The 26,528-nt window shown below is 44.9% G+C and overlaps 1 protein-coding gene across 1 annotated transcript in view; it reads left to right on the top strand.

Moving 5' to 3' along the window:
- The window catches only part of LOC107126031 (neuropilin and tolloid-like protein 1), a gene marked incomplete at its 5' end in the record, with an annotated part of 72,057 nt that overhangs the window by 4,348 nt on the left and 41,181 nt on the right, over positions 1 to 26,528 (top strand). The window contains 1 exon segment of the mRNA XM_015429526.1: positions 18,326 to 18,554. Coding sequence (XP_015285012.1) covers positions 18,326 to 18,554 — 229 coding nt within the window.

Raw genomic sequence — 26,528 nt, 5'->3', positions numbered from 1 at the left:
GGGGAGGCCCGGGGTTAACATTTGCCACCAATGACATTAGTAGGGTTGATAACAGAAAGTGGGGTCAAATTGACCTCGAGAAGGAAGGAAAATACTTTGTTTTCAGTCTCCTAACTTTTGTCCTCCATGCATTTCTCTGTTTTAATGCGGTTGACTGCCCTGTGGTGTCCATGCCTTCCACTTTATGTTCTTTTTTAAAAATGATTTTATCATATGCTTTTACTTGTAAATGCCTCATGCTGGTCTGGAAAGAGGTGATATATTAATTTTCTAAATGGACCACACATTTTTTTCATTTAATTTCCACATCTATCTTTGTGGAATATTCCACCCCAAGTCTGGGATAATAAAGTGCATTTAAAAAAACAGAAAAAAGGAAAGGGTTGAAAACATTGCTGGAAATGATGTTTACATAGCCCATTATGAAAAGAAGATGACAGGGATTGGAGATACACTTTGTAATTGAAGCATGTAATTCTCTTTCCAAACATTATTATCCTATTCTTTTTTCCCTGTATGTTGTAACAAAATAGTTTTTTTAATACTATGTTTTTTTTTAATTGTAAGCCACCTAAAGCAGGACTCTGAGGTGGCAGCATAATTTTTTTCTACATAAATAATAAGTGTAGTTAACATTTTTTCTAAAAAGAACAAAGCCCACATTCTAAACAAAGGAATAAATTAACAACAAAAACAAGGAGAGAAATGCAGGCACAACATATAAGGAAATTGATGAATGTAAATTTTTTAAAATGAACAACATGCACCTGAGGATTTCTTGTTTGAATATATTCTAAGAATTCGTCAGAACACCTGATTTGATTATGGACGAATATGTAATCTATTCACCCTATTCTGTCAACCCTCATTTTTCATTCATGTTCACCGGATTGATTTTTCAGCTAATTGGCTCCAGCCTCTCTTGGTTTTCATGGCCAGGAATTGCTGCTGATCACAAGGCATTATGGGCCATTTCTTGCAGCCATTCTTCCCATCATGAAGCACGTTTGTTTTCTGTTGCCTCGACATAGATATGTATGTGCATCCTAGATCCATCTGGGTGTGTGTGTTTGCATGTGAGTGTGTACTAAACAGTGTTTAGCAGGTTGGATCTAAACTAAGTTGACAATTTTCACCAGTTTCCCCTAACTGCTGCAACCTTCCCACGCACAATCATCCTGTCCCTGAAAAGCAGAATTTTGTGGAGATCAGTGGGCTACAGTAGTTACGGGGAGGCAAGAAAGTGAATTCTGCTGCTAGAAAATCTAGATCCAACCTGAAGCTTTGTATTTTTTTGAACATTAATTTTCTGAAAACAGGGTTTTCTGGAATCTCAACATGTATTGAACTTCTCACTGGAACTGGGATGGTTTGGCCGTGAGAATCAAGTCTGAAGGAGTTACTACAAAGAGCTGCCAGCTCAAATAAGCTGCAGTGCCCCCCTCCCAGTTGCCAATTGTCCCTTGTCAGGGCAGCAGGATCAGACACAAATCTTTTCTTCTGCTTATCTTCCATGGACTTCTCACCCTGTTCATGATCTATGACTTTGTGGAAACCTATCTTGGCTCCAGGGGAAGAAACAGGGATCAAAGTGTTACACTTATGTCTAATGGCTGAGGAAATGGATTGAATGCCAACCCAGGAAACTTTACTAAGAATAGTGTAAGAGCTCCCTGAATGAATGCTACAGCTGGCTGAGTGCTGGGGTAAAACTGTAGAATTCTCCAAGTAATCTCTCTTTAGTGGAGTTGTGAAATTACTAGAGACGTGAAGAATGACTGACCTGAAAAAGACAAATCCCTAACATTGTGGAGAGCATTTGTGTTTGTGATACTGTAATAGAATCCTGATTTATGGGTGTTTGGTTGACAGGATGCCCCATATATATCATCCTAAGTAGCTGTTTACTAGCACTCCTAGTTCTGTGAAGGAGTTTGTAACCTGCATTTTCAAGTAATAATTTTTTATATCCATTTAATTTTGGTTATTAAATTTGTCAGACATTCTACATCTAAGTGCTGGCTCTTGATTTTAAAGCCCCAAGTGGCTTGTACCCAAATGGGGTACCAGAAAGATCCTCTCCTCCCATATTGTCTAGCTAACTAGTTTTCTTTAATGCTAGAGTGTAATAGATAACTTTTAATGTTATGATTTATTATGTTATTTTAGAAGGTTCTCAAGGAGAGGCAACACGAAAATTCCCTAGATAAACAAACAACTTCATAAACCTGCTTTTTGCTTATGCTCACAGATCCCAGGACAGGCCACAGGCAAACATCTATAAGATCTTAGAAAGTAAATGAAATGTAATTGGTGCTAAAGGTATTTATATTTATTGAAAACTTGCAGTGACATCCTAAGTAAGAGCATAAGAGAAGCCAATGTTGGATCAGGCCAATGGCCCATCCAGTCCAACACTCTGTCACACAGTGGCCAAAAATACCAGGTGCCATCAGGAGGTCCAGCAGTGGGGCCAGGACACTAGAAGCCCTCCCACTGTTGCCCCCCCCCAAGCACCAAGAATACAGAGCATCACTTGCCCCAGACTGAGAGTTCCTATCTATACCTTGTGGCTAATAGCCACTGATGGACCTCTGCTCCATATGTGTATCTAATTCCCTCTTGAAGCCATCCATGATTGGCATGGATGTGGCAGTGACGTGGAGGTAGACAGTTCTAAATCCATTGAAATCAGTGGCCTTAGAAGGGTGTAATTCTGCTTAGGATGGCATTGTTGATTCCCATTTAGTTTCTCCAGATTCACTTCTCCCAGATGCCATTGGATTGATTGTGGAGCAGTTGTCTGCCAGCACAATGGGACTTATGGGAACAAGGCAAGGAAGCAATAGGGTAGGGAGATGAGGCAATACATTATCAGTAGTCCAAAAGACACCCTAGCAGAAAATCTCTCCAGAAGCAATGAGTCCTCTACATTCACCTGTCTTAATTCTTCTCTCTCTGTCTTTGTCTAGCTGAGTAATATCCCTGCTCAGACATGTTCAGGGGGAACTTTGTAAAGCCTTCTCTAAGCATAGCTGGCAAAGCAGAGAGTTACTTTAACTCCACAGGAGCCTGTTTTCAGAGCCATGGCTGAGCTTTCTACCAAATAAGTGATGGCAAAAGTAAATTTGACCATGTGCAAAGTGCATTCCCATTTCCATGGAATTATCATAGTTCCCACAAATCTAGGAATATTAGAGAAGACTCCCAGGCCATAGAAGCTAATTCTTTCTAGCAGAGTTGAACCTTACCACTTATTTGGATTAGAAATTAACCACTTACCTTCTACATTTCAAAAAACATAATTCTGAGATCTTTGTGGGCAGATTTCTAACTCTCTCAGTGGATCTACATTCTTCAACCTCAATGTGTTTTCATCTTTGAATGAACAAATGCAAGAATTCAGTAAGCTTTGCTGGGGTATTGGCTGAATCTTGCAATCATTTCCTGTCCTACCTAATCAGTCTTGTTGTCAGAGCAAACTGTCACTGACTGATGAAGAAAGAGAATTCATCAGAAGTGATGCACTAAAAAGAGATTATGATCTGGCTGTTCCAATGGAGTTATATGTTATTTGCTGTTGGCAGTAATTGTTTTCTCTTAATACATGCAGTCAGGCCTTTTTATTTTTCACATTAAAATAAAAAAGTGCAATTCAGCCAGCAGTGCTTTTTAAAATTACTATTAGGACAAGAATGCAAGCCTTAAAGGTGACAATTATTTAAGGCATAATATGACCAATGGATATAAATTATATATGCCACAGCTATAGTGAACTTTTTTATCACTTTTGTTGCTAATGGCCCTGGCATTTGCAGTGACATCACAAAGCTCAAGCACAACCAGCATTCAGCTGTCTAGCTGCCACTTACTGTAGTCAAATTGTATGGAATTGAAAGTTTGGAAGTGGTTCTCATTGAAATTTTCAAGCTGAAGTAGGAACACATGAGATGTCATGGTTTATTACAAGATAGCCCTTGTAATACAAAGTATACCAGTGGTGGCTTGCAAAATAGCAGGGTGTCATCTTGCTCCTTTTAAAGTAGCTATACTAGACACCAAAATACCAAGAGAAGAAGCCGAGCTGCATTTTTATAACAAGAAAGATTATGGCTCAATTGCAGGTCCTTGCCCTGAAAAACGTTAGTCTTCAGATATTGATGCAAAATAAGAAGAAATGTTTATCGGGGTGTGTTTTGCTTCTTAGTGAGTAAAAACAGCTTATTTCAACTTTTCCCCTGGAACCTGATAGGGTTGCCAGCTCTGGGTTAGGAAATACCTGGAGAATTTGGGGGTGGAGCCTGAGGAGGGTGGGGTTTGGGGAGGGGAGAGACCTCAATGGAGTATAATGCCATAGAGACCACCTGCGAAAGCAGCCATTTTATCTGGCTGAACTGATCTGTGTTCCTTGGAGATCAGCTGTAATCCCAGGGGATCTCCAGCTACCACATGGAGGTCAACAAATCTATGGAATCACCATTTGTTCCCCCTCCCCCCGGGTACACGTGAGACCTTCACACAGGCCCAGAGTCAGAAATTGTATGGCGAGGGCAGAGCCAGAGTTGCCCAGTGCCTATTGTCCTAAACACAGAGACTCATTGTGCAGGGCATGACAATTTGCTTATGACTATATTTGGAGTTCCTGGTTGCTTTAATTAGTAAACCTGCATCTTCTTCTCAAGAGATGTTGCAGAGCGTAAGAGAGTGGGGTAGGGTTCCAAACTGTCTTAGGAAAGGTGGAGGTCCGGGAAGGTTCCTAAACTGTTGTTGTTGTTCAGTCGCATAGTCAAGTCCGACTCTTCGTGACCCCATGGATCACATCACACCAGGCCCTCCTGTCCTCCATCGTCCTAAATTAAACCTGCCTGGAAATCAATTTCTCCAGTTTAAAAAAGATCCCAAATGTCAAGTAAATAGATGTGTGTGGCTACTCTGCAGTGAGGACAAAGTCCCGACAATCCAAGAATTGATTCTTCTTGGCTCAGATTTATTTAGATCCTCCCCCAAACCTTATTTTTCTTTAGTGAGATTTGGTGAGGTTTAAGACTGCCTGGATAGTATACTGCCTTAGTTGTTTGGCTTCTATAGTATAATCCTTCTTTTGTTGTGAAGGATTCTGGAGTTTAAATCTGCTGGGACATTATATCTCTTTGGTTCTTATCCCAGAATTTTTTTTTTTGGGGGGGGGGTAACGATAGCCACTTGACACAGTGGTTGTTCACTGGTTTTAAAGGCATTCTGCTCTTGCTTGGAGGCATGCACTCTTTCACACAGGCAAGTTACAGCAGGGTGGTTTGTGATTAGTGACTAAAACCAGATTCCAGGCTGAGTAAAACTGGTCATTCATTGTTCTGCTCCTGTGCCCTCTTCCATGGCCCCACTTATTCCTGGGGCAAATTTCCCACTGTGTCAGAAAAGGAAACCACAAAATAGTATAAATCTCACCCTTGTTCTTCCCAGTGTTCTCCCTTATCACCATGGACATTAAAGAATACAAAACGTATGAGAAAGAAGCAAAGGACCCAGGGAGCATCAATTTGTTCAGTTCACAGGGTAGTGTGTTGTAGAGTAGTGTTCCACATTTTTATCTCACAGCAGACATATTAGACCAAAAGAGTGTAACTGGTCAAAGATGACATAATGAGCTTCATGGCTCTGCAGGAATTTGAAGATGGTCTCTCAAGTTCTAAGTTGCTTTGCTGTGTTAACTGTTATATCACATTGGCCCTTCCCTTCTCCAAAGCATTTTGAATCCAGTATTACCAACTCTATTAAGTATGTTTTCTCCCATCTGGTAGAAAGAGTCAGACTTCTGTCCAGGTATAGAAAAATGCTGTGTCTCTAGCGTTTTTGTGTATAAATAACAGTTGCATGAGGCCCTGGTTTAGGGCTGTGGCATGAGACATGTCTGCTGCACAAGTTTACCTACCTATGCAGGGAACTTCCTGAGTTTGCCAAAAAATGTAGCTGTAAATTAAGCTAGCCAGCCTCCCAGTAGCTACTTAACATCACTTCCAGGGAAAACCATACAATTTTTGGTAATTCCTAGAGAGGCATAATATCACTTCTGGGTTTTTCTAGAAGTGGTGTCAGACCATTGCCAATGACCACCCCTATGACCCTCCCCAGGTCTCCTGCTGGTTGCCAGGCCATTTAACTTAAGCAAACAAAATGTGGAGGAGGGAATACTTTAGGAATGGCCTACTAGTAACTACATAAGCTTCAAAAGCTGTGTTTTTCTGCACCCGTTTGCTCTTCCATGGACCTAATTAATGTTGAGAACAGCCAAAGGGTGTGTGTGTGTGTGTGTGTGTGTGTGTGTGTGAGTGTGTGTGTGTATGTGTAAGAAGGAAATCAGCCTACTCAAGTCCCTGACAGTTTAGCAAATCCTGTAGGGAATTTTTTAATGAGTGTTTTCAAATTGTTCCCACCACCTGTAATTCCTCCTGGACTTCCACCATGTTCTATAGTATACTTCTCAGAAAAAGGAGTAGTAGTGTTTTGGGGGTGGAAGATTATATGATAATGGTGGTGGTGGTGGTAATGATTATACACATTAGTATTTTTATTTATTTGTTTGTTTGTTTTTCATATTTATAGCCCGCCTTTCTCACAAGCGGACTCAGGGCGGGTAACAACATTTCAATAATACAATAAACAGAATTTAAAAGTTTTTAAAACACCGCAGTATACATTAAAATGGTAATCACAACAAACAAACAAACAAACAAATACCTTTATTTGCATAAAATATTAAACAGTTGCCATAGGGTAAAACAATCCTATAAAATTTGTGAAAAATAGATAACTTCTAGAAACATTACAAAGGTATGAGCTTAAAATTATAGCAAGATAAAAATTTCCCAACTGCAAAACCTTGAATTAAATTATACTAACTCATTGACCTCAATCACAACCCAAGAACAGAAACTAGCTGGTTGCAAGTGGTTCCCTGGCCTGTTGGTAAAAGATGAATAATAGCCAGCAGTTATTGGATGGGTGACAGCAACCTCAGAAAGACCATATGTGGATACAGCTGGCTCAGCTGAAGGCATGTAACAGCTCCACCTTACAGGCCATATTCTGTTTTACATATTAAACTTGACATATTCTGGGGTTAAGTACTGAATCCAGATCTGAGAACAAATCCTGGAAAACCCCTTGCTGTGCAAATGGTGGTGGACAGTGCTGTCTAGTCACAGCCAACATATGGTGACCCCCAGGGATCATTTTGTAGAAAAAGATGTGCAGGAGCTCTTTAGCATAACTCATTAGCATAACTTATTTGCATATGCCACACCCCCTGACATCACCTGTAGTGTGTCAGAAGGCAACATCCACCGCTCAGGCTCCACTGGACTATTTTGGATTGCTAGCTATTAGGGGAGAATGTGCAGATCTGTCCTCGCAGAGGAGGGAGAGTTTGTACCTGAATAAAACCTGGTCTTAAAGGGGCCACTGGACTGTTTTGGACTGGGGGGGGGAAGGGGGGGCTCTGCAACTTACCTGGCTGCTTCTTGCTCTTAGAGCTGCTGGGAGAAGGGCTTGTTGCATGTGCCCGCCCCCTGGGCTCTTTACTGCCAGAGCTCCGCTCCTGTGTGCTCCTGCAGGAAATGACCCCTGGTGACCCCATAGGGTTTTCAAGGCAGGAGATGAACAGAGGTGGTTTGCCATTGCCTGACTCTGCGTAGCAGCCTTGGACTTCTTCAATGGTCTCCCATTTAAGTACTAACCAGGGCTTAGCTTCCAAGATGTGATGAGATCAGGCTAGCCTGGGCCATTCAGGTCAGAGCTCTGTGAAAGTACCTATTAGTAAATCAAACAATAGTATCCAGGCCAGGATGAAAAATGTGAACCCTGAACCAGGGTGGAGAATGATAGCAGAGGACATCATGTTTCTGAGTCCCTTACCCTTTTCAGCATTTGTTCTGCAAAGACCATGACTGCCTTTCCTCCTTAGTTTCAAAGATAATAAAGTTTAGTCATGAGACATCTTGCTCCATCACTCCCATAGGACAAAATTTTATCTATGCATATGGCTAAGCAAAGTCCTCTGGATATGCTCCAAGGACCATCAGTTATTGTTCTATGACATTAACAGGGGTTGTGTTATTGTAGCCATCTTCTTTTAAAATAGAATGCAGAAATAGTGAGGTTGAAATGGTAAAATCAGTAATTATTGCATTGAACTGAGTTGAAAATGCACATTATTGCCTCAGTAAAAGAGTTTTCTCTAGATAACATCTACCCCCCTTATAATTTTCTGATTATTCCTAATGGCCTGTTCTGCCATGAAGAGTAAGCAATTGCAGTAGATACCAAGGGTTTATTGCTGATATGTGAAAGAGATGAATGATGCAAGTGATCAGGATTAGCCTCTAAAGCAAAATCACCATTAGAAAGTGGTCCAGAAGAATGAAAAATACTCCACAGAGCCGGAAACAATAGTGCTAGAATTCTTGAGTCATTTGCACCTGATTAGTAATGTGTGAAATGCAGAATAAAGACTGCTGCATCCATTGTCATGTTTTTCAGACTAAGGAGCTTGTAGATCACTGGTTCCCAAAATAGGCAATACCACTCCCTGAGGGTGCTGGAATGATCCAGGTGGGTGGTCGGAGCCTTGGGTGCAATTGGAGGGCACTGAATACAAATAAGGGGGCAGTGGAAGCATAAAGAAAGAGTCCAGAACCTATCTAAAGCAGCCTTTTGGTGGTAGGCCAAATAAGTTTGAGAACCTATGTTGTAGATGAAAGCCAAAGGGTTCAGTTTTTGTAGAGCCACACACAAGAGTTTGGGAGATTCTGCACTGGCTTTTCCCTCCATTGTTTTTACCAAACTTACATTGGAACAGAAATTCCCCTCTGCATTGCATGCCGCTTTCACTTTCATTGATCATCAGGTTTTATGGTACCTTCTGCATAGATTTATGGCCATTCAGGGGTGACTTTGCAGTCAGTATGGCTTGCTCCAGGGTATTTGAATGTGGTTTTGAGCTGTATCTTTGGTAAAACATTGGAGGGAAAAGCCAATGCAGAACTGCCCATTTGATCAGCTTTTGTTGCTTGATAGTATGGGAGTAGGATTCCCTTAATCTGCTGTTATGCTTACAAGCGGCCATGGGGTAAAAGCTTAGTCTGGTGAACTACAGGTTGCAAGTCAGGGGTTTTAGGTAATGAAACAAACATGTGGACAAGGGGGATCCAATAGATATTATTTACCTTGACTTCCAGAAAGCTTTTGATAAAGTTCCTCATCAAAGGCTCCTAAGTAAGCTCAAAAATCATGGGATAGAAGGACAAGTCCTTTTATGGATCAAAAACTGGCTAGTTCATAGAAAACAGAGAGTGAGTGTAGGTGGGCAATTTTCTCAGTGGAGGGTGGTAAGCAGTGGGGTACCGCAGGGATCAGTACTTGGTCCACTGCTTTTTAACTTGTTCATTAATGATTTGGAGATGGGAGTAAGCAGTGAAGTGGCTAAATTTGCGGATGATACAAAGTTGTTCAGGGTGGTGAAAACCAGTGAGGATTGTGAGGCACTCCAAGGGGATCTGTCAAGGATGGGCGAGTGGGCGTCAACATGGCAAATGGGGTTCAATGTGGCCAAGTGCAAGGTGATGCACATTGGAGCCAAAAATCCTAAATATAAATACACATTGATGGGGTCTGAACTGGCAGAGACTGAGCAAGAGAGAGATCTTGGAGTTGTAGTGGATAACTCACTGAAAATGTCGAGACAGTGTGTGACTGCAATAAAGAAGGCCAATGCTATGCTGGGGATTATTAGGAAGGGTATTGAAAACAGATCAGCCAATATAATAATGCCCCTATATAAATCAATGGTGAGACCTCATTTGGAATACTGAGTGCAGTTCTGGGCACCACACCTTAAAAAGGATATTATAGCTTTGGAAAAAGTGCAGAAAAGGGCAACTCGAATGATAAAAGGGTTGGAACACTTTCCCTATGAGGAAAGGTTAAAGCGCTTAGGGCTCTTTAGCTTGGAGAAAAGATGACTGAGGGGTGACATGATCGAGGTTTATAAGATTATGCATGGGAAAGAGCAGGTAAAGAAAGAGGTACTTTTCTCCCTTTCTCACAATACAAGAACTCGTGGGCACTCCATGAAACTGCAGAGCGGTCGGGTTAGAACGGATAAAAGGAAGTACTTCTTCACCCAAAGAGTGATTAACACATGGAATTCACTGCCACAGGAAGTGGTGGGTGCTACAAGCATGGACGGCTTCAAAAGGGAATTAGATAAGCATATGGAGCAGAGGTCCATCAGTGGCTATTAGCCACAAGGTATAGCTAGGGGCTCTGGGGCAAGTGATGCTCTGTCTTCTTGGTGCTTGGGGGGGGTCAACAGTGGGAGGGCTTCTAATGTCCTGGCCCCACTGCTGGACCTCCTGATGGCACTGGTATTTCTGGCCACTGTGTGACACAGAGTGTTGGACTGGATGGGCCTTTGGCCTGATCCAACATTGGCGTCTCTTATGTTCTTATGTTCTTAAATATTTGTTCATTTTATCTATGGGATGGAGATGGAGGGGGTGTTTGTTTTGCTCCAGAGTGAGATTAAAAAAAAATGTTATTTGCAAATCAGCAGGCCAGTCTGGCCAGTCATGGGTGAAGCTTTTAGATGAATTGATCAGGGAGAACCAATCTGGGATAGTGAAATAGTCTTCAATTTTGGCACTAAATTGTTAGTGAAAACAATATGTTTTATAAATTACATAGAAGTCAGATTAAGGAAATACAAGTACAACCAAATTACAACAAACTGCAATGCTTCCCTGATAAAGGACAAGTTCACAGAGCCATTGTGCTTGACTTAATTGCAACCAATGGACCAATAAAAAGGTTCTGCATACACACCTCATTGAATTTTGTGCTACTCTGCAACTCCTAGGAATCACAGCATTCCCAGTTTTGCATGGTTGTTCTAATGCCATGGTTGAATAATATCCAGTGATGCTGGATGCAGCCTGGGTATAGTGGCTATAACAAATCATCTTCTCATGGGATGAATGATAGAGTTAAGTTTCTAATTGGATGTTTAGCAATGGAAAATACAGTTCAGTGCAAGAGATGTTCAGAAGTGGTTTGCCATTGCTTTCCTCTGCATAGTGACCCTGGAATTCCTTGGTGGTCTCCCATCCAAATACTAACCAGGACTGACCCTGCTTAACTTCTTAGATCTGATGAGATTGGGATAGTCTGGGCCATCCAGGTGAGGGCAAAATCATTAACTATCACCAAATTTCATACGGGATCCTGAGGAAAGGGAAGAGAGGGTTTCTTTCCCTTTGAAATGGTCTTGCTCTTTCTCTTTTCTTCTCCTTCCTTTTGCTCTTTGCCTTGCTTCAGCTGCTTACTTGCTCCTACTTCTGAACCAGTTCTACACTTCTCTGTATTTCTACTCATCTCTCACAGTTGTACAGAACATGATCAAGAATGGAGGGAAAGTGAGACACACTAAATTTTGGGTCCATCCATTGAAGTGCAGCTCAGCTCAGCTCAGCTCAGCTCAGCATGTTTGAAATTTGCCAGATTATATATGCTATTTCTTGTTATTAGATCATATCCAGTGAGAACTGTGAGTGGAGAAGAGCTCACAGAACAAGATTTTCCTGCTTCCTGCTTCTGATATTGTCCACCCTGTCCTCCAAAACATTACCATAGAATTTGTACAAACAATAGGCATAAACATGGGACAGGGAAATCAGCAGATGTTATTACTTACCACACCACCACCTCACTTTGCTGATAGAAATACCCTTCAGATGGCAGAAAATAGCCATTAGATGCAAGCCAGTACACTAATATCCCATCTTGCTTCAGTTGTGGGATTTAAGTCAGTCTACACAGGAGTCCCAACTGCTCTCTCTTTTAAGCCCTGACCAATGACAGTTTTACGAACTTTAGTAAAGTTGTTACATGGCTGCGGTGGCTTAGAGGTTAAGACGCTGAGCTGTAGACTAGAAGGTCTGTAGTTTGGCAGTTCGAGGCCCTAGTGCCGGGTGATGGAGTGAGCTCCCGTCTCTGGCCCCCCAGCTCCTGCCAATTTAGCAGTTCAATAGCAAGAAATTGCAAGCATATAAATAAGTACCACTTCGGTGTGAAGGTAACAGCGTTCTGTGTGCCTCGGCATTTAGTCATGCTGGCCACATTACCATGGAAAAATCTTCAGACAGCGCTGGCTCTTCAACTTGGAAATGAAGATGAGCACCACCCCTTAGAGTTGGATTCAACTGGCCTACAAGCAAGAAGAAGAAGAGAAGAAGAAGAGATTGGATTTATACCCCGCCCTTCACTTGGAGTCTCAAAGGGAAACCTTTACCTTTACTAAAGTTGTTACAGCATATTATTTTGGTAGGGATTTTTTTTTAAAGGGAGGATTAAACCCTTGTATTTCTACAGGCATAATGGTCTTCTTCAAAAATTAGTTATTTGAGTTATGGGCTAACCATAAGCATACCCTCTCAGAGTTCCAAAGAGTCCTGGGCTAATTCTAGCTTTTGATGCCCATAGCCATAAAAAGAATTTTTAAAAAATGACACAAGAAAACAAAATACAGCATTAAAAAAGAGAGACATAATTAAATGTTTTTTTAAAAAAAACAGCAAATGCTTTTCTAACCTAACAAATGCCAATAAATAAATAAATACATGTATTTATTTATCAAATTTATACCCCGCCCTCCCAGCCAAGGCCGGCTCAGGATGGCTTACATAAAAATAAAACACATAAATAGCTGTTAAAACAGTCGTAAAACCTTCTGACCCCATCTGACATTATAAAGTGCTAGTAATCATTATTATTATTATTTAACGATGACAGCCATTATCCGATGATCTATTCTCACAGTCGGCTCATGGATCTTTCTTTTAGGCTGCTGGCACAGGCTGTTGTTGGGGACTCCAGGGGGCAGGGTCCTCTATCCTTCAACTGTTGGGGGTGGCTCCTTAATTAAAAGCCTGGTGGAAGAGTTCTGTTTTGCAGGCCCCGTGGAACTGCATAAGGTCACACAGGGCCCTGATATCTTCTGGGAGCTGGTTGCACCAGAATGGTGCCACCACTGAGAAAGCCATGGCCCTGATTATAGCCAGCCTGGCCTCCTTGAGACCCGGGCCAGTCGATTTTGGGACCCTGATCGTAGTGCTCTCTGGGGAACATGTGGGGAAAGGTGGTCCCTCAGGTATGTAGGCCACTGACCATAAAGGGCTTTAAAGGTAAGAACCAGTACCTTGAAACGAATTTGTTATGCTATGGGCAGCCAGTGCAATGCTTTCAGCACAGGCTGGATGTGCTCCAATGTTCCCTCTAAGCTGTGGAGTCTTCTGAGCAAAAATTCTACTTTGCGAGCTACTGGCATTAAAGTCGTGAGCAAGTGATTTGGCTACTGCATAAATTAGTTTGCTCCCAAGCCATCCTTCTTGAGCTAAGACAAAAATGAGTGAGCCAGAGGCAAAAAAATTGTGAGCTAGCTCACACTAACTCAGCTTAGAGGGAACACTGGCTCCCACATAGGGAGACCCATCAAAAGCCTGGCCACAGCATTTTGCTGTGATTTGAGACAAGGGCAGCCCCATGTAGAGAGCATTACAGTTGTCAAGTCTCAAGGTGACTGTCGTGTGGATCACTGTTGCCAAGTTGTTGCATTTGAAGAAGGGAACCAACTGCCTGATCACCCAAAGGTGGTAAAGGGCTGAGTTGGCAGTGGCTGCTACCAATGCTCCCTCTAAGCTGTGGAATCTTGTGAGCAAAAATTCTACTTTGTGAGCTACTGGCATTAAAGTTGTGAGCAAGCAATTTGGCTACTGCATAAAGTAGTTTGCTCTGGAGCCATCCTTCCTGAGCTAAGACAAAAATGTGTGAGCTGAAGGTTAAAAAGCTGTGAACTAGCTCACACTAACTCAGTTTAGAGGGAACACTGGCTGCTATCTGGACCTTCATTGTTAAGGAGGCATCCAGGAGCACTCCCAGACTCCTAACCTCCGGTCCTGGCACGAACAGTGGCCCATCGAAGGTCAGGAGCAGGATCCCTACCCTCGGGCCACCCCAGCTCAGGCACAGGACCTCCATCTTCATTGGATTCAATTTCAGTTGGCTCACTCTAAACCATTCAGCCATGGCTTGTAGTGCCCAGTCTAGATCTTCCGTTTGGAGTCAGAGCTGGGTGTCATCTGTATACTGATGACATCCCAGCCCATGCCTCTGGGCAATCTGGGCAAGGGGGAGGATATAGATGTTAAAATGCATCAGGGACAGCACTGCCCCTTGGGGCATTCCACAGCCCAGTGGGTGCCTTTGGGATAACTGTTTCCCCAGTGCCGTCCTTTGTCCCCAACCTTAGAGGAAGGAGGCAAGCCATTGCAAGGCAAGCCCCTGGACTCCAGTGTTGGTGAGGCGGTAGATCAGCAGCTGATGGTCAACCTTGTCAAATGCTGCCAACAGGTCCAACAACAACAGCACTGCCAAGCTGCCCCAATCCAGATTACTCCGGAGGTCATCCGTGAGGGCAACCAATGATGTCTTCATCCCGTGGCCCAGGCGAAAACCAGACTGGGAGGGATCTAAAATGGAAGTGTAATCCAAAAAGTTCTGCAACTGAGTTGCCACAACCCTCTCTATTATCTTGCCCAAATAGGGCAAGTTGGAAACTGGCCGATAATTTGCCAATTCAACTGGATCCAAGGATGGCTTTTCAAGAGAGGTCGGACCACCACTTTCTTGAGTGCCCCAGGGAACAGTCCCTCCAAGAGGGAATTGTTAATAATCTCCCTTAGCGCACCTCAAAGCCTATTGTGGCCAGCTTTGATTAGCCATGAAGGGCACGGATCAAGGGAGCATGTGGGTCTAAATCTCAGGTGCTCTTTGAGTTTGAAGTCCCTCTGATTGGCCCCTGTCATAAACACATTAATGCAGAGGTTCTGTTGATTTCAATGACACAGCCTTAAATTCCAAACGAGCATGTCCTGCAGGACTTTTGTCTGCATTCTGCAGGACATATAAGACAGAATTATTCCACCAGGCTTCCCACTAATGTAATTTTGGTGGACTCTACCAACAATGTTGTAGATTTTTATGCCAAAAGCTGTGTGCTGAGTTTTAATTGGATTTTATTGAAATTATGGTTTTGTTATTGTACTATTATGTTGTTATCTGACCTGAGCCCCATTCTGAGGGGGGTGGGCAGGATAAAAAAAATCTGATAAATAAATACATATAATGAATGCTTAGTATCACAGGAAAAGGATGACATTCACATTCTACAAAAGTCAATTAGCTAATCTGTTGATTGACTGGGATGCTCCCAACACTTATTTAATTATTTTGGCAAATAGATGCTTTGATTGGTCAAAAGATTAATTCTGCCTTCCTGCATTTTTTGTTTTCTTTGCAATTATTCTGTGCAGATTGATTCTATATAGAAGCCTATAGAAAGAATAATTAGTTCTCCATTGTATTGTAATGCTCACTCTACTTTTCTGAACAGTGAGAATTTCTAGGGACTCAGGGCTTTTTTTTTTCTGGGGGAACGTGCTGGAACAGAGTTCCAGAACCTCTTTGACAAAATTCTTTTAAAAATGTTTAAAACTTCATTTCCATCTTGAGAGTTCTGGCACCTCTTTTTTTTAAAACAAACAAACAAACAAACAAAGCCCTGCAGTAGGCTTGCCAAGTCCCCCCGGGGGGCGGGGAAACCCACGCCCCAGAAGCCCGTTCCCTGTCGCCGGTGGATCGCGCCCCGGGGGGAACCCCAACCCCAAAGTACATGACGTGCATGTCACCCGGAAGTGATGCGACCATGCCAGGCACGCTGGGGGCGGGGCCACAGTCATCCAAGGGAAAACTCTATGGTTTTCCCTCAGATGGTCGTGGCCCCACCCCCAGCATGCCCAGCGTGATCACATCACTTCCGGGTGACGGGGTTGCGGTGCGCGCGCGCTCCAGGAAACAGCCGGGAGTCCCCCACTCCAGCTAAAGGTAAGACTTGGCAACCCTACCCTGCAGAGACTTATACTTACCCAAGTCTATTTCTATTGAAGAAGAGAACACTTAATACTTATGGTGTCATTGTAGTATTTTACTGTCTTTCATTATTAATTGTAATCATTTCAAAAATGGGCTGTTCTGTAATTAGCATTAATTAATATGAAAACAAAACAAATCTCCCATCTGGACAGTCCATAATGGGGCGGGGGAATGACTTATGTTTGTTTTGTTCTAGTTTCTTTCATTATTGCAGCCCTTGCTTCTATTGGTTTCACTTTTACAATGCATACAACATTTTCTTAATAAGGGCATAAGGAGAGCACAGTGTTCTTTATGGGGAGCAAGAGACAGGTTCTGGGCTTTCTTGATGGACTGCAAGCTGTAGCCACAAGGATCACATACATGAGAGAGGTGTTCCAATCCTAAAGGATATTGAGTGAGACTTTGTCTTCCTCTCTCCTCCCAATGCCTGCACTACTGTGCCATTTTTCCCCTTGGAGTCCGCACTCCTCTGCTTGCCTGCTGCTCTTCAAACCTTATACTCCATCGAAGCAAATCTACTTCAAGGTCCTATTGCTGCTGACTGCCTGCATGAGTGCCTTACCCTCCCTGTACCACCCAATGCCCTTGCCTTGTCACCTGCCTCTTCCTCATACTACTGTTCTTCAAGCTAAGTGGCTGCAGTGCGTCTGTGCTACAGTTTGGATCCATTCTATGAGCTCTCCCATGGACTTTCATGTTAAACATGGGTGCCTTTCGTTAACTCAAAGGGGGGAGATTTTATTCTACCTGTCTGGAACTTGGCAGTGTGGGTGTGCTATGGGAATACTGCAATCCCTCTGGGGTTTGTCAAATGTGGATGGAAAATCATGAAGATACAGACCAGAGAGAGGGTTAGGGTCTTCCACTGAAGCCAGCAGGCAATAATAATGGCAAAGAAAAATGAAAATGAAACAACATGATGAAATAAATAATAATAAAACAAAACCATAAAAACTACCTAATAATGAAACAGTCCCTTTTGAAACAAACTCCCATGCAGGAGTCTAATAATAGTTATAAGGTGGAGGCACAGAGGCACTCCTGCAGAGCTAAAGATCAACTAAAATACATAATCATATCCTCAGACAGACAGAGGGAGAGTGTCTGTCTGTACCCCAAGGTGCTGTAGTCAGCCCTCGCAGCAATGGCTGCCTCCTCTTTTTGCTATTTTCCAACATCTGCCTCGGAATTTGTCAGCACCTCTTCCAAAACTGAGCCATATGTCTTCTTCCTGCAGACCCATATACATACACTTCCCTTCTGCTGGGGGTGGGGGATACTAGCTAGTCCTGAGGGCTGCTTGGCCCAAGCCATTATGAAACAATACCAAGCATCAGAATGCCTTTTGTTAGGTTAGATAGAAGTCACAGCCAAGCAGGTAGGACTAAACCTTTCACAAACTTCCAACAGAGTCTCAAGCTTCTAAGAGTATGACTGTATATTTTCACTTAACTTTCTAAATCTGTTTTCATAGTATAACTTCCTACTGATTATAACAGAATTATAGCATTGTAACAGAAAATTTGATGTTGCAGTTGTACAATTGTTCTTCATTACAGGGATGCTTTTAAAAGAATCAAACAACAACCCTAAATTCCAAACTTGGCTTTAAGGATAATTGAAAATAGAAATTTAGTTAAAATGTATAATTAAGAAGAACTTCTATAAATTATATTTTTTTTCTGTATTTGCTTATAAATATGTTAGAGTTGATTTATTAAAAAAAGAGTTGGTTTATTAAAAATATAACATTCAAAATGCTTGAGAAGATTAATGCCTCAGTTTCAAGTGGCTTCCAGATTTCCAAGCAGCAGATTTTCTACTTGGTAGAAGGATGACACATATTGACCAAAGGAAATAAGAACAATTCTTAGCTTTATGGGTTTTTTTTCCTGAATATGCAAATAACATAACAATGTCTGAAAGTATAAGAAACAGATTTTTACTTGACTACTTCCATTTGGGTAATATTAAACACCTATAGTCTCTGATTGAAGAATACAAGTAACTTCATACATGTGCAAATTATGTGTTTCTCAGGGAAAGACTCCCTGGAAAACAGACTCACACTGAATTACAAAATCCTTATCTAGTAATAGTAATTCAGTCTCCAGTACTGTTGCAACTTGTTACTGAGCAAGAAGGTTCAACATGAGCAATATTCTATCGTTCAAATAGCAAATTGGATTATTTTCCTTACAAAAAGGAAAGAATGCTGTTGACTGCCTCTTGTTCCAATGTTGGTTTATGCTGTCATATTCACTGTTTTTTTGTTTTGTAGATATATTTACGGTTCTTGGACTATGAAATGCAGAATTCTAATGAGTGCAAAAGGAATTTTGTGGCTGTCTATGATGGAAGTAGCTCAGTGGAGGATTTAAAAGCTAAGTTTTGCAGCACTGTTGCTAATGATGTGATGCTGCGCACAGGTCTTGGAGTAATCCGCATGTGGGCAGATGAAGGCAGTCGAAGCAGCCGATTCCAGATGCTCTTCACATCTTTCCAAGAACGTAAGACTCTATCAGGATGTCAAATGATTCAAGTCTCATAAAACATTAATGGTGTTTCCTTCATACAGAGTAAGCACTGATATATGAAATAACAAGTAAGGTTTTTGTTTTTGTTTTAATTCTGGCAGGGGGATGAATCCAGACTCCCAGGAGCTCACCACATGGGGGCTTCTTCATAACAGCTTGATCTCTCCACCCCAGGCCCAATTCACACACTTGATTATTAGTGTGCCAGGTCATTACAGGCAATGGGGGCTCCACAGAGCCAACTCCATCCCTTTTTCAGTAGATGTCAATCCCCCTTGTACCCAGGTGGTCTGGAGAGAAAGCCAGAAATGACCAATCTAGTTCTTCTGAACACTTGGAGGGAGGGAGGAGGGAAGGAGTACGAGGGGGGGGGGAAAGAGCCATTTAATAAAGGCTTTAGAGGTTTCTTAAGCTAAGTAGGGATCTTGCTCTCTATCCAGTCCCTTGAGGTGAAAGTGGACAATTTTGTGGGGTGGGCTGGTGTGACACACACTGGTATATGGATCTCATATTCAGTATTTCTGGGTGATTGGAAAGCTATTTGGGCAAGCTGAGGTCTGCATCTCCCCCCCCCCCCCTCCCCCCCCAGTAAATAAACCTTTATCTGGTTGCATTCCACCTCTGTTTTCCTCCTTGGTTTTAACTGTGGAAGGGTTATAATAGGGTTTTGTCAAGGCAGGGAAAAGGATACCTCAAAAGCACTATCAAAATTCACATACAGGGTGGCCAGCAGTAAGCTTGCAGACCAGTAAAACCATATTATTTTGGCCTCTACCACATGTGTACATTGTGTTGTGAGGGGGAAGTGTGATGTGGGGATATAGCCCTCAGTTAAACTCCAAAATCAATACACACTACCGTCACAAGGACTAGGGATGGGCACAAACTGGGAAAATGCAGTTTGTGATGGTTCATGGTTTGTGGTGGACCCGCAAATAGAACCATGAACCACTGCAAGCTAAATGGCTTTATACAAACTGAACAGGTTTGTGATGTTTGTGATATGGCAGAACAGCCCTCCAGCATGGTAGAGACTCCAAACTCGTCAGAGATCTCTGGCTGACTCTCCTCTACCTGTCCACCAAGAACTGTGAGGATTGGACTTAGGGGTTACGCCCACCGGAGATTTCTGGCTGACACTCCTCTACCTGTCCACCAAGTTCTGTGAGGATTGGACTTAGGGGTTACGCCCCCTCCAAGAAGGAGCCCCCAGGAAAGTGTTTGGGGAAATGTCAGGCACAGTTTTAGGAGTGTATAGAATTGACCCTGTACAAGCTAGAGGCACAAAAATCACAGACGACCTCTCTGGAATGCTCCCCTACATTCCCTCTGAGTTATGTGGAGATTGGACTTGGGAGGTCCAAGTTATGACCCCCCAGAGAAGGTGTCCTCCAGAAAGTGCTTTTTGGGGAAATGACAGGCACAGGCTCAGGAGTGTAAAGAACAGACCCTGTACAAGCTACAGGGAAACCCACCCTGCCACCCACTCCTCTACAATCTCTCAGAATGGGGGGCAGATTACATCCCCCCAAAAACAGTCTTTCATGTTTATACCCACCCATGCCTCTTGAGTGTGAACCCCTCTGAGTGCTGTCAGGATGAAAGTGGGTGTGAAGGGTGATCATCATGTGGAGAAGAAAAATCCTCCAGACACACCTTGCCTCAGGCCCCTGGTCCCCAGGCACCAAACCCATCTTGACAGGCCAATGGAGGCCAGCTCTAGCAGAGCTTCACCAGGGATCTAAAAGCCTCTTTCCCCTGATCTGTTCCTGGGGCTCTCCACAGAGGCAAAAGTGTTTTCAGCACTGCCCCAAGACACCTCTGACAGCAGTGATTCACAGGGTGAGGAGGGGAAGCATGCTCTCCTTTCACATCCCAACTCCCTGTTGCTACTCCTGCCTGGAGGACACACCTCCATGGCCCCTCCCAGCCCCATGCCAGAAAGTAGTTATGCTTCCCAGAGGGACACAACCCCCCAAGACTTGTCCTCCATGTGCATCTACAAAGGGTGCACCCAACCCTGTTGCCACCAGAGGAAAGGCCAGTTGGAGGAAGAAGAGGCCTACTCCCCTTTCAGCAGGGAGAAGTGGAGGGGGAACAGGAGGCCGTCCCAAAAAAGGCTCCCCACAATTGTGTTGCTGTGGGTGGGACCCCAAAGCAGGTCATGCTCGGAAAGGTCAGAAGGGCTTCACAGAAGGCCCAGGAGGCAGCACTGAAACATGAAGGAAGACATGGAGGTGGCTCAGAACACTGAGGGTGCGTTCAGACGGGGCGTTTCTGCCGGCATAAACTGCACCGGTTGGAACCGGTGCAGTTTATGCCGGCAGAAACACGATCACACTTACCCTCCATTTTGCGGATCCCTCCGGTGGACGCCCACTCACACGCATGCTCAACCCCCCCATTACATTTAAACTTTAAAGGTAAGGACTTACCTTTAAAGTTTAAAGCCCAACCTGGCCTCCCTGTAGTCCTGGACTGCTCCGGGAAGTTAAAGTAAGGGCTTTTTTTTTTTCTTAACAAACGCTCGGGGCGAAGCTTCACCCGAGCACATATCGCTTATTTTTTTAAAAAAAAATGGTGGGGGAAAGCCGGAAGCCTCAGGCTTCCGACGGAAGTAGCTGTACAACGTTTGGAGAGCGATCAGATGCCGGGGTGCACCGTTTTCAACCGTTGCACTCAGTTTACCACCACTTGGGACCTAGTGGCAGAGTCCAACGGTTTAAAGGGATTTACAACGGTTAGGGACAGGAGGCAGATGTGCCCCGTCTGAATGCCCGTAAGTACACCGGTTGGAACCGGCACCCTAACTGTTGTAAATCCCCCGTCTGAACGCACCCTGAGAGAAAGAAGAGGAGACCCAAATGCAGAAGTGATCAACAACAAGCTTTGACATGGTGGCTTGAAGACCCAAGACCATCACAGATGAGTCCAACCCCACAGTGTCCCATGATGACTGTTGAAGTAGTGGCTTTTGGCATTGAAAAGAATTGGCCATGCACAGTGATTATTTTGCCAGAGGGCGAGTGAAAGGTTGGCTCAAAGCCCTATATCCACAGAACATCCAATCCCCAACCGGAAGGAGCAAACCAAAATAGTAAAGAGTGGATCGAACCTTCTGCCAATGTCCTCTGAGACTGACCAAAGAAAGACCCTCAAAATGCCTGAATGTGCGACAATATCCATGGATGTTGTGGCTTGTGGCCCTGGGAAATATAAGCAGTGCAAAGAAAACATCTCATCGGAGGAGCAACAGATCAAGACAGGCCCTTAAGACTTTAAGCAAATGGGAGACCCCCCCAAATCCTAAATGCACAATGTCATGCCCACTTCCCTCCCCCTCAGGCTGCAGCTTGCAGCCAGCATCCAAAGGACAGACTGAAAAGTGGGAAAGGGCATGCATCCCTGAAGTTTTGACATGAACCACCCCTTGAGGCTTGACACCCAGCCACAGAGCACACACCCTTCATGGGGGGGGGGAGTGTCCAACTCCGGGACTAAGCCCGAAGCAAGCCCATCCATTGGACAAATTCTACATTGCAAATAAGTGTAAATAAGCATCACAGTGGCAGGGCCACCCCTCAGGTCTAGAAAGGCAGATTTTGAGGAACAGAGAGGCAAGAATGGACATCCATAGAGGGTTGACTGGGCCTCCCCTAGGCCCCACCCAGCTTTAAAAGCACCCCAGCCAGATCCCGCAAGAAAGGAAAGCATGCCCAAAATGCTCCCAGCCCCCCTTAGGCCCAAGCGCCAGGATCCTCTGGTCACAGCCCACCCCTGGGTGAAATTTCAGGTTCTTTACCATTAGTGGAAGTGGAACACATTGTGTGGATGTGAGATTGTCTGTTGTGAGTTTTGGAAAAGCAATGAAAAGTTGAACTCAAATGGGCTTTCTTGTACAGGTCAATGATTGTTGAGGTAGATATTTGCTGAGGTGGATGTTGTTCCACCAATAGGCAGTTGTTGTGCTATGAGGAACATTTTGGTCCATAAGGTTTATGGTAGGTTTTTTTAAATTGAGGTATGTGTTTGGATCCTGTGAGGGGCCAACCTACCCCCACCTGGCAGAAGCGGCCTTCCTCCCACCCAAGCTCCTGGGACACAACCCACATGCCGGATCACCCAGAGAGGGGAGGGAAGGAGGGGGGAACACAGGGGGGATGACAGGAGGCCTGGATCTTAGTCCACCAGTTCCAGAGCAGGGTGGCCCAGCAGGGGGAGTCTGAACTTCAGGAGGGACAACTCATCCACCCTGACCAGGTCCAGGCAAGAACGGTGGGGGCTGAAGACATCTCCCAGATGGGAGAACACCCACTCATTCTTGATGCTGGTGGAAGGGCATGATAGGAGATTCGTAGCCACACAAGAGACGTCAGAGCAGATGTTGGCCTTGCATGACCAGTACTCCAAGGGATCAGAGCTGGTGAGCTCAGGGGACTCAGCAAGGGACTCCCTGACCATAAACTGAGTAGAATCCTCCACCATAGCATACCTGCCCTCCCCCGGTGCTGCTGCTGCTGACTTCCCATTTCACCACCAACAGCAAGTAGTGGGGCTTCTGCTTCATCTGGCTCTTAGAGGGGTGCACATCCTGCTCCTCCTCCCCAGCTCCTTCTGCCTGCTGTTTCCTCTGGCCATGTTTGCTGGCCTGAAACCTCCATACCTCTCTGCAGATCTCACACTTCCAGTCCACAAGGTCTGCATTATGGAGAGTGATACTGCCTTAAATCCATGGGTCACACACAGGCCAACCTGTACTCCCCTTCCTTGCAGAGTGGATGTAACCTGGTGTCAATGCCCAGCTGCAATCTCTCTGCCAAAGCCTGGACCCATGGGAAACAGCTGTCCCCTCAGGGCCCAGCTGCAGTGCAGAGGCCAGCACCCAGTCCAGCCCTCAAATGGGGGGATGACTTGCCCCAGACTGGCCGTGTGGGTGCAGAGCATATTGGTGGTGTCCTGGAATGGCTTGAAGACATGCACCTTTTGGGAGAGGGTCAGCCAGTCATTGGAACTGATTCTGAGCTTCTCTTCCCCATGCATGATGGTTACAGAGAAGATGACATTCTGCACTGCACTCTTCTGCTCCACGAAACGTGCAGTCATGGCATAGGTGGTGTTTCAGAGGGCGCCCATGTTCTGAATGAGCTAGTGTTCAGGCTCATCCCCTTCCCCCTACCTCTCCCACAGCAGATGTGCAGATTTGATGCTGCGTAAGAGGTGGGTGGGGGGCAGGCGCCAACAGGTCTTGAGCGGGGACCTAAGCTCAAGCTCAAGGGTGGCAGCATCCCAGGTGGTCTTGACAGTGCTCCCAAAACCCAGAGAATCCTTCACCACCAGGTGAAGTGTGTGCTACAGGCGGACAATGCCTTTGAGGTGCAGAGTCCTCACTGCTACCTGCATGTTGGCACCGGCATCCATGACCATATAGCCACAGGTTATGTTTGTGCTGCCCAACCATTTCTCTCAAGCAACTCTGGATATTGGCTTTGATGTTTGCAGCCCTGAAGTCTCCACCCATTCCCAGTGCATGGATCAGAATGATTTTGTAGCCAGGTGGCAGGACTGTCCCCTCCTAGGGCCTGGGCCTGACAGTCTGGACAGAAAGGTCCTCTAGTTGCCACCAGTGGATGGTGAGGGAGAGGTAGCTGTGCTGCCGGGTGCCCCAGAGGTCCACCATCTGGGCCTTGCACCCCAGACTGCTGAGCCTTGACTAGCACCACTGTGGAGCAGTGCATATTGGGCAATACTTATCAGCTCATGGTCCTCCATGAGGGGACAGAACCTGGGAGGGGGTGTAAAAAATGGCCCCAGATAGGCCCCTTTGCTTGGCATGTGGATCTAAGGCCTGAATTCACCTAACACTCAAACCCCAGCAGCAAGAGAGAGCAGATCACCATAAGGAGGGGTAAGGGTATATAAATATATGCCCTCAACTGAGGCATCCACCAGCTAGGCCCCACTAAGGAGGGGTGGTGAGTATAAATGTAGGCGCTCGGCCAAGGCATCCACTAGCTAGGCCCCACTGCTCAGTGTGAGTGGATGAGAGCCCTGAGTCTATCTAAAACCAAACCCCAACAGCCGAGAGAGCAGATCACAATAAGGAGAGGTGGGGTGCAATGTTTCCTCTGAGCTGTGGAGTCTTGTGAGCAAAAATTCTACTTTATGAGCTACTGGCATTAAAGGTGTGAGCAAGCAATTTGGCTACTGTATAAATTAGTTTTCTCTGGAGCCATCCTTCCTAAGCTAAGATAAAAATGTGTGAGCCAGAGGTTAAAAAACTGAGCTAGCTCACACTAACTCAGTTTAGAGGGAACACTGGTGGGATGTATAAATGTAGGCCCTCAGCCAAGGCACCCATCAGCTAGGCCCCACTGCTCAGCATGAGCAGAGGCTGTGTGGTTCAGAGCCCTGAGTCCACCTAAAACCCAAACTCCAGCAGCAGAGAGAGCAGTTAGCAAAAAGGAGAGGTGGGGTGTGTATAAGTGTAGGCCCTCAGCAGAGGCTGGGGTTTAGGGTTGCCAAGTCCATTTTAGCCCCCAGCAGGGGACTTTAGGGGGCATTCCCGGAGGGGGCAGGGCATCCCTGATGTGATGACATCACATTGGGGATGTCCCCCCCGCCCAATGGGCACGCAGGGAAATGCTAGTTCCCTGCACTTAAATGGGCCCCTTTAAGTGCAGGGAGCTGGAAGGCTTCGCTTGGAGATCAGGCACACGGTAAATGCCAGCTCCCTGCACTTAAAGGGAGCCCCTTTAAGTGCAGGGAGAAGGGAGAGAAGTGGCTGTGGGTGTTTGGGCTTGGGGGCAGGGCTTCCCCCATTAGCCAGCTGGCCGGCGGTGGGTAGAACCCCCCAAAAAGTGGGGGAAGGCCTGCCAAACTGGGGGGGGGGTTGGCAACCCTACTGGGTTTTACCTGCTATTACAGTTGTTCTCCAGGCAATAGAGATCAGTTCCCCTGGAGAAAATGGCTGCCCTTCCCAGGCTCCACCCCCCAAAATCTTCAGGTAATTCCTCACACAAAGCTGGCAACCCTAGCAGAGGCACCCACCAGCTAGGCGCCACTGCTTGGTGTGAGCAAAAAGTCTGTTTGGATAACAGGCCTGAATCCACCTACAGGCAAATCTCAGCAGCAGAGAGAGTAGAGTACAATAAGAAGGGGTGGGGTGTATAAATGTAGGCCTTCAGCTGAGGCACCCATGAGCTATGCCCCACTGCTCAGTGTGAGCAGAAAAGCTGGATGGAACACAGAGCCCTGAGTCCACAAGCACCGAAAGGCACCCACTAGAGTGATAGAATATCACAATCAGATTCAGGAGGAGTGGGTTGTTGTTGTTGTTTTGAAATGTAGCCTCTCTTCTGAGGAACCCACAGCAGTAGTTAAGCTCCACTGCTCAGAATGAACAGAGAGACTGGGTGGTTCAAAGCCCTAAGTTCACCTATGCAAAAATCAACTGTCCAACAAAGCTTGTCAACATCTATCTGGCCTATTCCTCTCCAACTCCCAGCAAAACCCAACCAAGAGGGATGGGCTTTATATAGTTTTCAGATCCCATAATGCTGAATGGGAGCTCTGTTATTGGCAGCCAGCAGTGCCTGTCAAGCTTTGGAGGGTTTCTATTGGTGTTTCTAAGGCTGGAGAATTCCACCCTTACCGTTGCCTTGGAGTTTAATTTATTGACACCAGGTTCCTTGGGAAATGTATCCATTTCACAAACCACCACAAACCACTGCAAAGATCATGAAATATTTGTGACGGGTGTGCTTCCACGAACCTCACTTTACAAACCATGAACCAGCCAAAGTTTGTCACAAACTTTAGTCTGTGAGCCAGTTTGTGCCCATCCCTAATTAGGATAATGGCATGGGGCCATGTTGAGGTTTTCCCAGCAAACATATTTTACTGCCTGCTCCTGCTGCCTTCAAACCATTAAAGAGATCTAAGCAGTCT

Source organism: Gekko japonicus, unplaced genomic scaffold, assembly GCF_001447785.1.
Source record: "Gekko japonicus isolate JY-2015 unplaced genomic scaffold, Gekko_japonicus_V1.1 scaffold263, whole genome shotgun sequence".
Taxonomy (NCBI): Eukaryota; Metazoa; Chordata; class Lepidosauria; order Squamata; family Gekkonidae; genus Gekko; species Gekko japonicus.
Note: the sequence above shows the minus strand (reverse complement) of the source record. Positions and strands in the feature narration are given on the sequence as shown.